At 38.7% G+C, this 12,986-nt stretch overlaps 1 protein-coding gene across 4 annotated transcripts in view; it reads left to right on the top strand.

Moving 5' to 3' along the window:
- Nucleotides 1–12,986, top strand: part of MTM1 (myotubularin 1) — a 118,100-nt gene that overhangs the window by 15,591 nt on the left and 89,523 nt on the right. For all 4 annotated transcript variants that reach the window (XM_012477329.2, XM_012477327.2, XM_064360580.1 and 1 more), the window contains exons 2-3: nt 8,761–8,833; nt 12,704–12,776. In XM_012477329.2, the coding sequence (XP_012332752.1) occupies nt 8,771–8,833; nt 12,704–12,776 (136 nt within the window). In that variant the 5' untranslated portion in view covers nt 8,761–8,770. The remainder of the gene's footprint in view (nt 1–8,760; nt 8,834–12,703; nt 12,777–12,986) is intronic.

The raw sequence follows: 12,986 nt of genomic DNA, 5'->3' as shown, positions 1-12,986 counted from the left end.
AAGGGAATTATAAACCTGAAAATCAGTCCTAGGGAGGTAGGTTGGAGTACCTTTAATGGCTGATGACTAACTTCTCCAAAGTCATGAAAGTTTATGAGGGTGATGCTTATTTGTTTTTTCACTGAATACTGAGTATCCAAACTGTGCTTTGTGCTGGTGCCAGAGTGGAAAACATGGCCCTTGGCTTTAGGAAGTTCTAGAAATCTAAGAGATGGGACAGAAAATGTCAAGGCATAAGTACAGGGTGAGAAATGAAATACAGTCATCCCTTGATATCTGCAGGAAACTGGTTCCAGGACCCCTGAGGATACCAAAATCCTTGGATGCCCAGGTCCCCGATGTAAAATGGCATTGTATTTGCATATCCTCCTGTGTACTTTCAGTCCTCTATAGATTACTTATAATACTTAATACAGCGGAAATGCTCCATAAATACAAATAAAAATTTGTATTTGAATTGTTTTTCTGTTTGTATTTTTTCTATTTGTATTATTTTATTTGTATTATTTTTTGTTGTACTGTTATTTTTGTATTTTTTCCCAAATATTTTTGACCCACAGTTGGTTGAATCTCCAGATGTGGAACTCCTGGATGTGGGGGGCTGACTGTATTAGAAATATGTATGATGTACAGAGAAGTGAAGAGAGAGAGAGAGAGCGTGTGCGTGTGTGTGTGTGTGTGTGTGTGTGTGATGTGGGGGGCTGACTATATTAGAAGTATGTATGATGTACAGAGAAGTGAAGAGAGAGAGAGAGAGCATGTGCGTGTGTGTGTGTGTCTGTGTGTGTGTGTGATGTGGGGGGCTGACTATATTAGAAGTATGTATGATGTACAGAGAAGTGAAGAGAGAGAGAGCGTGTGTGTGTGTGTGTGTGTGTTTGTGTGTGTGTCTGTGTGTGTGTGTGTGATGTGGGGGGCTGACTATATTAGAAATATGTATGATGTACAGAGAAGTAAAGAGAGAGAGAGAGCGTGTGTGTGCGTGTGTGTGTGTGTGTCTGTCTGTGTGTGTCTGTGTGTGGAGACGTCAAAAAAAGCTTTCTGTGCCTTGAAGAAGGTAAATAAGGACACGATGCCAACAAAGCTTCTGTTTCTACCTTCAAGTGAGAGTACCTAGAGGAATTATTTCAAATGGCAGGTTATCTCCAGCCTTCTCTCTTTAGTTTTCTAGATACTGTGCGCATCCACTCTAGAGGTCCTTTTTTTCCCTCCTCCTCCACTACTAATTTTAGTTGAAAAAATCTTCATCAGTAATGCCCAATGCCTGGGCTTTTCTTTGGGGTCCTTTAGCCCAGACCTGAGAAGGTTCTTGGAAAGTAAGGAGATGTTTTGATCTGGCACCTTTGTTACTATCATAGTTATAACTATTTATAGGGCGGGCTCAGTGGCTCACCTCTGTAATCCCAGCACTTTGGGAGGCTGAGGTGGGTGGATCACCTGAGGTCGGGAGTTCAAGACCAGCCTGACCAACATGGAGAAACCCTGTCTCTACTAAAAATACAAAATGTCCTGGGCATGGTGGCGCATGTCTGTAATCCCAGCTATTTGGGAGACTGAGGCGGGAGAATCGCTTGAACCCGGGAGGCAGAGGTTGCAATGAGCCAAGATCACGCCACTGCACTCCAGCCTGGTCAACAAGAGTGAAACTCCATCTCAAAAAAAAAAAAAAAAAAACAGAAAAAACAAACTATTTACATGTTTCTATTCTTCAACAATTACTGTTTTAACTTTTGCTAAAGAGTTACTGTTTACTTATAAATTTAAAATGTACTTTTTGTGAATAGTTCTCACTGGGGTAAATAGTTCAATAAAATACAGGTTTTTTTTTCATTGAGCAGATCAGCTGGGTTCATGAGTTTTGGAATTGGCAGATGCACAGGAACTTGATCTTGTTCCTATTTTAAAACTTTGTTTACTGGCAGGTATTTGACTGTTAAAAAATCCATTGGTGAGTTTAATGATCTGTTTAAATGTGTGCAGCATTGCTAGGTAGGCTTTGTACATTTAAAACAACCTGATAGTAGTTGACTTTTCTAATAGTTTACTTACCATATCACTTTGAATTTACAAAGAACTTCTAAAGTTACCCTGTTCCATGGCCACAGCTCATGCCACTAAAGCCAATCAGCTGTCTTGAAGATGTGCCATTTGTCGTGAGGGGACCAAGAAATAGGGTGAAGAGATCAGCCCAAATCCATCACTAGCTACTGGAAAAAATGATTCAAAATGCATTCTCCACTGGGTCGGAATTACATTATTTTTAGGCAAAGGTCTTTGCAACATTTAAAGAAATAGAAGTAGGTATATCATGATGTTTAAAGTGAATTGTAAATATCAAAATCATACAAAGAGTGAGATTTTAAATGAAATACTATTTAGCATCTTATAATTTTCAAAGAGGAATCATCAAACCAAATACCCTGTAGCCCTGAGACTTGAAGTGACCAAGACAAATCAAGAAGCTCTAATGTATCTGTTACATGTGTCTGTGTGGACAGTAAGCCACTTACTTGGGGGATCCTTTTTTGGAATAAATATAGTTAGATTTCTAGCCTATTTTTAGATACGTGCACCTGAATAGAAGGTAAAGAGATAAAATCTGTATGTTAAGGATTCCACGGAAAGTTTCTCTGGGCTAAGAGTGCAGTGTTTTCTTTTTTTAATGGAAGTAGGCACATTTTAAGGTAAACTGCTATAAGGCTGATTGGAGTCTTGAGGAGATTAGATTGATCACCTTAGAAAACCTGTGTGGAGAAGGTTAGGCAGTCACGGATGTGGTATATTTCGTGGACAACCAGCCTAGCATATTAGCACCAGTTTGGGGAGTGACTTTAGAGTTCACTGGGCTGAGTGTGGTGGCTCATGCCTATAATCCTAGCACTTTGGGAGGAAGCTGATGCGGGCGGATCACTTGAGGTCAGGAGTTCGAGACCAGCCTGGACAACGTGGTGAAATCTGGTCACTACTAAAAACACAAAAATTAGCCGGGCGTGGTGGCACACACCTGTAATCCCAGCTACTCAGGAGGCTGAGGCAGGAGAATCTCACTCAAATCCAGGAGGCAGAGTTTGCAGTGATCTGAGATGGTGCCACTGCACTCCATCCTTAGCGACAGAGTGAGACTCTGTCTCAAAAAAAAAAAAAAAAGTCTATGGTAGGAAGAAGGGAACTGGTATTTGAGCATCTTTGTTGTGCCATCTGCTGTGCTATAATTTTACCTGTTCCTCATGACAGCACTGTGAGGGCTGGTAGTATCAGTATCACGCCCATTTTACAGACTGGGAACTGCAGTAATTAAGTGACAGAACTGGGATCTGAAACACAGATTGGTCTGAACACAGAATCCCTTCCGTTTTCTCAACTGTGTTATACTGTTTTGTAGATGGACACAGTGGCATTTTGACAAGCTTTGAATGATGGGGTTAATGGCTTTTTAGTTCAAGAGAATATGATTATTATGTACTTTGGCTGAATACAGTTCACATGGGAATGATTTTAATAGTTTAATGCAGGGTGTGACAGCCTGTTTTTGTAAATAAAAATTTGTTGGAATATAGCCCATCATTTATTTTCATGTTGCTGCTTCAGTGCTACAACACAGAACTGAGTAGTTGCAACAGAAATGTCTGGGTATCTGGCCCTTTACACGAAAAGTTTGCCAATCCCTTGTTCAAAGGAAAATGTATGAAAGTGAACTAAACTACTACTTTTGCAGATCATAGTTTCTTTTCATGTGAGTTGAGCACCTCTCCCTTCAAGTAAGCAAATATATGTGTTAAATTGATGATGTACATGGTCTCAAAATGGCTGGAATATAAGCATTTATTTTTGTTCAGAGTGATTTGGTTGAGGACATCTCAAGGTATGTTTCATTTTCTTGCCTCCTAGGTGGCCTATGATTCAAACCACTTTAATGCAAAAAATCAGAATAAGTTTAATCTATAGTAAATCCTGCATTTACTGGCACTCCAGGTATAGAACTCTGTGAATGGTTCTCATTGGGGGTGACACTCCCCCTAGAGGCCAAATTGGAAATGGGGGAATGTTTTGGTTATGGTGTAACGTATTGAAAAATACATTATTTTATTATAAATCACTGTCCTTTTATTTCTCCTTTATATTGGAGTTAGTTCAGAATATTGATTTTTTATCATGTTTAGGTTGATGATATTCATGGTTTTCATTTCAGCCTAGCAAAGGGGACTTCACAGAAATTTGTTTTATAACCAAGGGAGTTTCAGGTCTGATAGTATTGAGCACCACCGCCAAAAAGATTTGGCATCTTTTTCCGAAACAGACTTCTAAGTAAGGACAACTACCTTAGAAAGACCTGGAATTCTGAACGGAGAGGCTGCTTGTTCTCTTACAAACTTTAGAAGTCAAGTTTTAGGTCTCAGTATGTTTCCATGAGCAGTATCTTTCCAGAGAAAGAGTATGATTGAACTTAACGTAAATGCCAACACAGAGTCATAAATCACATTAAGGCTCATCAGAAGATAAAGGCTGCATATCTTTGTCACTATTTTGTTTGTATACAAAAAAGTTCAGAAAAACCACTCTATAAGGGCCATTGATCTCAAATCAGGTGACGCTGGAAATAGAGCTCCCCTCGGTGTTTATATTTTGCTTGCAAAGGCCCTATGAGGTGGAGGTCAAAGTTATTTTCTAGTTTTGCTGCTTTTAGATTTTTAAAATAAGAGTTAAAATGGCATGCGTTTTTTAATGTTTTTAGTTATGTGTGCTTCAGGTTTGTGTAATCTTGTTTTTCATATTCAACAGAAAAGGGAAAACAGTTCCTTAGTCTGGAAAAAAGGGCGCAGTGAAAGAGGTTTTGTAACCGCCTCCACAGATTCAACTGACCAATCCCACCCCCCATACTGGGATGAATATACCTTAACTTGAAACGTCTGCTTCATGGAAAAGCCTATAAGGGAAGATAGCATTGCTCAAATTCTTTTCAGTGCAAGTCGTTTCAAAGGGGTACAAGTTAACACTGCAGTTCTGCTGCCCAGTGCCTGCCTGGACCATCCTGCTTAGCCAAGTCCTTGTACCATTGTTTGTGTGAACTTCTGGCTTAAGTGAAATATTACGCAAACAACTGTCAAGTTCCTTGGCCAATCCTTAATTGCCCAGTTCATTCGCTTATTTAACAAATACCTGTTACGTATCTTTTGGGTGCCAGGCACTGTTACAGGTGCTGTAAATAAATAAAACAGATAAAATTCTTGGGGCTTAGAAGCCCCAAAGGTTGGTTGGCTGGGTAATTTGAGTTCTCTTAACTATGTTTCTTAGTTTAAAGCTCTTCTGCTGAGATTGAGACCAGTCACGTGCAAGCTGGTTTCTTTCCAGAGAGTGCTTATAAGCACTTTTCTATAGGTAGAAGGGACTCTGCAGTGCTAGGAGACCTAGGCTAGAGTTGGCCCTGCCAATAAGTCACTCCAGGACCTTGTCACACACCCTCTAGGCCCTCCTCATCTCCTTTGTAACAGGAGAGGGTTGGGTTTAAATCATCTCAAAGGTTATTTTGGGGGATCAAAAATGATAGACGTCTACCTCTGGTTAGAGTGCTGTAGTTAGCATATATCTAGGTTATCAAGTTTCAATTTTTGCTTTAAAGCCAAGATAGCCAAAAATCAACATTTTTGTTATTGTTGTTGTTTTTAAATAAAAAGGATAAAAACTTGATTGTTAGGGCTTTGGGATGAAATACTCTGTAACCAAAAGGGTAGCTGATTTTTGTAGACTTCACTATAGCTTCTGATTATCATCAAACTGTCTTTATGCTAACATAGTCGTTTTGTAGACGAAGATATGGATGAACTTCCTTTGGTAAGTTAGAGACAGCCCAGGGCTTGTGCACACCTATCTAGTACATTTTCCAAAGTGCTACACTGCTTCCCATTTTCCTATTAGAGCCACTATTGTCATGTACTTATTTTTTTTTAAAGCAAAAAGCACTTTATAGCTGAGTCGCTACTAGCTATGCACTATCCCTGTAGGAGTAAACTTTTCTCCCTATTATTTCTAAGGTCAGGACTAATTTGTAGAAAAATCGGCTAAGACATTGGCATTCAATAGTTTTCCTTTTGAGCTCATAAAAATTAAAAATTAAAATGCTAGTAATTTTTTAACAGATATGCTGTGTGGTTCCAAGTACTTCATTTGTTTCACCCAATAATGTTGATGTAAAATGGCAGTAACAGTAACCAAAGCCCAGAGAAGTTAAATAACTTACTCAAGGTCAAATGGTGAGTTGCAGAGTTGGAATTTGAATGTAGTCAGCTACAACATTTGTGCACCGCAGCATGATGCTGTTCCAGCTTCTGTAAACTTCAGGGATCAATCGAAACCATTCAACAAAGAGAGGCTCACTGATGAGATTTTAAAGTCAGCCTCATTGTGGAACTGGCACATGTTCTCTGGACCCTTGGATTTCTCGGATGTGTACTTACTTGATCCAGCTATTAATAGTAGTAGTAGTGTCTGGTGTAACTAAAAACTAGAGCTTTCTACATAAAGGCTGCATATTGTTTGGTTTCATTTATATGAAATGCCCAAAGTGGGCCAGTCTATAGAGATAGCAAATTCGTGGTTGCTGGAGGATTAGGAGTGGTGGGTGAGTGCTAATGGGTAGGGGGTTTCTCTTTAGGATGATAAAAATGTTCTAAAATTGATGGTGATGATAGTGGCACAACTTTGGATATGCTAAAAACCTATAAATTGTACCCTTGAAAAGGGTGAACTGTATGGTATGTGAGTTGTAGTAAAACAGTTAAATGAGGGGAAAATGAGGGCTTTCTTACTTTATATTTATTTTAAATTGAAATTTTTTCATGAAAATCAGAAACAGCAGAAAGACTCACCATTCTTTTATGGCCCATGAATGAACAGGGTGGTGACGTTGACTGACTTGACTGTATAACCAGGAGTTTAGATTTTTTATACTGACTTGATAGTAAGAATTTAACTTTTAAAAAAAAGTTGACATATTAGTGAAGCATTTTAAATATTAAAGTATCTATACTAAAAAGTAATTTTATATCTGTTACTGAAGAAAATCTGCCCCTAATATATAGTCTTGTTTAGTCAATAGAAAAATTTCAGAGCAAATACATCTGACTTGCTCCATAGTTCATCTCATCCATTCTGCTGTCTCCAGGAATAACGGGTTATTTTGCTTGGACATGAACTTAAGGTTAGAAGGGTTTTTCAAAGCATATCGTACTATTTTGTCTGAATTTAATTCATTTTAGTGTTATTCATTCATCTTTTTTAAAAGTTACTTTTAATTTTGCATTATGCTGCCTGTAGGTCGTTTCAGGTCTTTTAAGTTAAGTCTCTCTTTCTATAAAGAACTATTTTGCTCTAATTGTTCATTTTTAAGCCTCAGTGGTAGTTGCCTAGTTCCAGTGTTCTGGGATTTGGTGAACTAGTATACATGTTCACCCCATCATGACATGTCACAGTATTGTATATTTGCCACATAATCATTGATTCATTGACCAGCATGTGCCATGATACATCCACAAACCAAACAGACACAAACTTTGGCCTTGTAGTGTTGAACTCTCATGGGGGAATCCTGACAGTCTTAACCTTGTAAGATGGCCCCTATCTGGCCATCTCTCCACCTCTTCATCCTGGTGGCTGTCTTCGTCTGTGACTTAGTCACCTCTCTCAACTGTATCTTAAGGACAGTGGCCAGTACTGTGAAGATATTAAATCTCACTAGGTTTTGTGCCAAGGTGTGTTAACTCATTTATGCCTAGTATTCCACTATTGGAACACTAAGCTTGTGGGAGTTACTCACATCCTGCTGCTCAAGGTCATCACCAAGTTCTGATTTTTCACAAAAATAATTTGCAGCCTCCAGCGTAAATGGGTTAATGTTCCTCATTGCTGGATTTTGTTAGTATGTCTGGTTGCTCTTTTAATGCAGCCTGGCAAAAAGATCTCTATAAATATCCACAGTCACCTTGTTGAATTGGATGTGGTTTACCTCCCACTGACTTCATGTGTATCTATCTGTGTTCTAAACGTTGATAAAATAACCAAAGCATTACTTAGTTTTCTGTTGTTGCCATGATCTTCATATGTCTAAATAAATCCTTGCATTAAAATGGTATTTGTGTATGTTCTGAATATAATGCTTTCATTTATGCCTGAACTGTGATGAATATGCATTATTTAAATGAAGTATATACTTTCCCTAGAAAACACTGATTAACTCAAATCTTACTAATTTGATTTCAGTCAAATCCATGCCACTCTAAACTGCCATTATTTGGAGAAAACAAAATTCTTAAAAGAGAAAATAATGAGAGTTAAATTGTCCATTCTTTTTTCATTCTGCTTGGATGCCTCTAAATTATCTTTAAAAATTAAGGAGTATGGAAATTTGAGGCCTGTTGCATGATTAATAAACATTAAGTTTTTTTTAGATGGCAATTTGAGCACTAGGAATAAAAATTCCTGGAATGTGTGTGGTGTCTTCTGCTGAGGCCCCCTTGTGCCTTTAGCTCCCCTTGTCTGTTCTCCCCTAGTCCCCTGCACCTTGATTGGCACTCTCACATATGGCCTGTGCTCTGGTTTGTCTGGTTCATCGTTTGTATGTCTCGTTACCACTGGGGCCTAGTATGGAAATAGAACCTGTAAAATAGTGCCGTTTGCTCTCAGTTGCCATATTTAAATCTCAGATATCACATATGTGTGAAATTGCATACAAATTCAGCTGATACTGAATGTTGTCTTTCTTGGTAGAGTTTCCAGTATGGCTTCTGCATCAACTTCTAAATATAATTCACACTCCTTGGAGAATGAGTCTATTAAGAGGGTAAGTTGAATTTTCAGATTTATCTATCTCTTTCCATGTATTTCTTTATTTTCATATTTGAATATTAGGTAATTTTTGGCTAGCCTGTTATGAATTTTATTATTCATTCACATAGAATAAATACATTTATACATGTGGTTTCTTTATTGTCCCACTTTGTTTTTTTTTTTTTTTTTTTTTTTTTTTTTTGAGACAGAGTCCACTCTGTAGCCCAGGTTGGAGTGCAGTGGCGCCATCTCTGCTCACTGCAACCTCCACCTCCCAGATTCTAGCGATTCTTCTGCCTCAGCCTCCTGCGTAGCTGGGATTACAGGTGCGTGCTACCATGCCCAGCTAATTTTTGTGTTTTTGTAGAGACTGGGTTTCACCATGTTGGCCAGGCTGGTCGAACTCCTGACCTCAGATGATCCACCTGCCTCAGCCTCCCAAAGTGCTGGGATTACAGGCATGAGCCACCGTGCCCAGCCTAGCAAAGCTTTTAGATAGAATACCTTATATGTGTTAAGTGAGTTTTACATTTGTAAATCCTTTCACATAACTTCATTTTTGAGAACCTCTGTCTTGTGAAATGACTGCTACACCTTATGTTTAAGGTACTAGGCAATTCTCCACCCAGAAAGGTTGCTGAAGGACACACTGGAAGGCTAAGGCCTGCTGAGCAGGCTGCTACACCTTCCTAAATATTGGCATTATTTTCTAATTATGATGATAAAATCGTTGCATAACCAAAACAAATACAACTTTAACAGAAAATGGTTCAAGATATCCAGGGGAAGATTGTGTAATTAAAGGGAGATTTTGGAAGGTGCATTAAAAGGAAGGGATTAATTTAAAATAAGCTTTATTCATGGCCCTTTAAGACCCTAAAATTATCCACCAGAAAGGTTAATTTATACTCCCACCAGGTGGTTAGGGATGCCCAAGCAATCAGAAGGGAGCAAAACGTGGTCTTTTCATTTTATTTCTTGATTACTAATGAGTTTTGAACACACCTTTTTTTAAAAAAGTGTGTTTATGGTCTGGTGAGGTGGCTCACGCTTGTAATCCCAGAATTTTAGGAGGCTGAGGTAGGTGGATCACTTAAGCTCAGGAGTTCGAGACTGGCCTGGGCAACATGGTGAAACCCTATCTCTACCAAAACTACAAAAAATTAGCCTGGGTATGGTGGCATGTACCTATAGTTCCAGCTACTCAAGAGGCTGAGGTGGGAGATTGTTTGAGCCCAGGAGGCAGAGGTTGTGGTGAGCTGAGATCTCACCACTGCACTTCAGCCGGGGCAACAGAGCCATCTTGTCTCTAAATAAATAAATAAATAAATAAAAAGTGTGTTTGTTATTAGTTCGTACTTCTTTTGTGAAGTGATTGTTCATGTCCTCTATTTGGCTTTTGGGGCTTTGGAGGGGAATTCTTATTGATTATGTGTTTTGTGTGTGTGTGTGTGTGTGTGTGTGTGTGTGTGTGTGTGTGTAATTATTATTTTTTTTTGAGACAGTCTCACTCTATTGGAGTGCAGTGATGCAGTCTGGCTCACTGCAACCTGTGCCTCCTTGGTTCAAGTGATTCTCATGCCTCAGCCTCCCGAGTAGCTGGGATTACAGGTGTGCACCACCACACCCGGCTAATTTCTGTATCTTTAGTAGAGTTGGGGTTTCACCATGTTGGCCAGGCTGGTTTCGAACTCCTGGCTTCAAGCTATCCACCCACCTTAGCCTCCCAAAGTGCCGGGATTACAGGCATGGAACACCATGCCTGGCTTGTTTCTTATATTTCGATAATCAGCTCTACAATATATATTACAAGTCTTCTTCCTGGTTTATTGTTGGCCTCTTAATTGTATTTATGGTATTTTGTTTTGATTTTGAAATACAGAAACTTCAAGTTTTTATGTAATCACATCTATCTTTTCCTTTAAAATTTTCTGTTTTGGGTGCCTACAAGACCATCCTCATCTCCAAGATTATATGTTTTTATTGTATTTAAGTATTTTTATTGTACAAGAATCAGTTCTAAACACAGGAGTAATTTCAAGAATGTAACTAGAAATCCTTGTGTAATGCTGCTCTGATATAACGTATATCTATATTAATCCCATGTTATCCTTTTTTCAACATTCACTCGCTGTATTTTGCGGTTGGATTCTTTTCTTCTCCTGACCCTGAACTGTGGTATTTAAAAGATGTACTGAGTATTGCATTTGCTCGTTATACCTATTTTTAGTTAGTGAGAGGTAGTGTTAAAGGATAATAATTTCTTACCTATCTTACAATTTATATAAGGTGTGTGGTTTTGCTTCTCATCGAGGAAGGCATTCTTGACTGAGAACAGTTTGTCTTGCCCAGCTAGTAAAATTGCTTAGCTCGCAGGTACTAGAAAATTTTTTAAATTGCGTAGGAGTTTTCATTCTGCCTCTGAATGGGAAAAAAAAATAAAAAAACCATTGAAAATTCAGCACAGCACCCCTCTTTGACAACTTATATTTCACCTAAATAGACAATTCACATTTCTCTTGTTTCATAATAATTCTCTCCATTTGCATAGCCTTTGGTAATTCACAAAAGTGTGCATGGTGGCTCACACTTGTAATCCCAGCACTTTGGGAGGTCAAGGCAGGCAGATCACTTGAGACCAGGAGTTCAAGACCACCCTAGCCAACATGATGAAACCCTGTCTCTACTAAAATGCAGAAATTAGCTGGGCATGGTGGCTCACACCTATAGTCCTAGCTACTCGGGGGACTCAGGCATGAGAATCACTTGAACCTGGGAGCTGGGAGGCAGACGTTGCAGGAAGCTGAGATCACACCACTGTTGCCTGGCAACAGAGCAAGTCTGTCTCAAAAAATAAAAGTGTGCTTGTGTATTTTTTTTTCGCTTAATACTCACAAAACTGCTCTGACGGAAGCATGAGTAATTTCACTCATGAAATGATTGCAGTGTGATTTTGAACAACTAGAAAAAAAAATGAATGTAATGCTTAAAAAAAACCTTTTACCCAAACAGATGTTAGTGATGTGCCTCAAATGTCATCAGACTAGCACCTGCAACACATCATCGTATTAATCCACTAGGGTGGCTGAATAACCTGAAAGACAGTGGGTATCGGTGGCAAATTAGATTCTGAGAACTCTAAGTCGCCTGCGGGTTGTAGTGATTAATAATACTGAGCCTGCCCAGCAGAGCTATGGAGGTGATTGAATGAGGCACATGCCTAGGAATACCTCTAAGGCCAGGAAGCCTAGAGAAATAGTAAAGTGATGTGAAGAATTTGCACAAACAGCTCCTAAGGCTTTTGCCAGCTCAAAAGTTCTCTGACAGACCACTCTTTCCTCTTATCTAGGATAAGGATCTTAGTAAATGTGAGAAAGTAAAAAGTGAGGAAGGATCTTAGTGAAGTAAGAAACTCAATAGGTAATCACAATTATTTTCGGGCATTGTAATAGGATTCTGGCTAATAGTTCTACTGTTACTCAGTTAAGCCTCTATGGAATTGAAGTTTTCCTTCCTACTCTTCCCAAAAGATGGCTGAATATGAAAAAAGAAAGCTGCTACAGTGTATGTGTATCTGTAGAATACTCTTAATATTTACTTTTTATCACTTTCCTGAAAGCTGTTAACTTTAAAGTGCTTGGAAATGTAGTTTAAAAATTAATATTATTGAAAAGCATGCAACATTATTTAATATTAGAAGTTGACACGTGTAATTAATGGTGTTCGATTGTATTTTTTTTAGTTTGAATTTTTGTGCCAGTTTTCCCAAATGCTAAATCTGTTTTTTTCTTTAAAAAGCACATCTCTAGTGGCTTTTATTCCTACTTAAAAACAGTGTATAAATATAATGTCATTACTTCTGATGCGTCTGTTTTGTTTCTAGACATCTCGAGATGGAGTCAATCGGGATCTCACTGAGGCTGTTCCTCGACTTCCAGGGGAAACACTAATCACTGGTAAGGACCTGCTGACATTAAGATTTGCATAACTTGAGGAGAAGTCTGGCAGGATCAGGTGGCTTCAATCCCGCTTACTCTTTAGAAGTCAGACTTAGACAAATAGGCTAGCTTTGTTTAGAAGTGTTAACACAGAACTCTCTGCATCTGTTTCTTGATTAAAGAGTTCTTTCAAGAGCTTCATGCTCATAAGGGTAGTGATATTCTTGT

The sequence above is a fragment of the Aotus nancymaae genome, unplaced genomic scaffold (genome assembly GCF_030222135.1).
Source record: "Aotus nancymaae isolate 86718 unplaced genomic scaffold, 86718_ANA_hifiasm-v0.15.2.pri h1tg000004l, whole genome shotgun sequence".
Classification (NCBI taxonomy): Eukaryota; Metazoa; Chordata; class Mammalia; order Primates; family Aotidae; genus Aotus; species Aotus nancymaae.
This window is presented reverse-complemented; position numbering and strand designations above follow the sequence as displayed.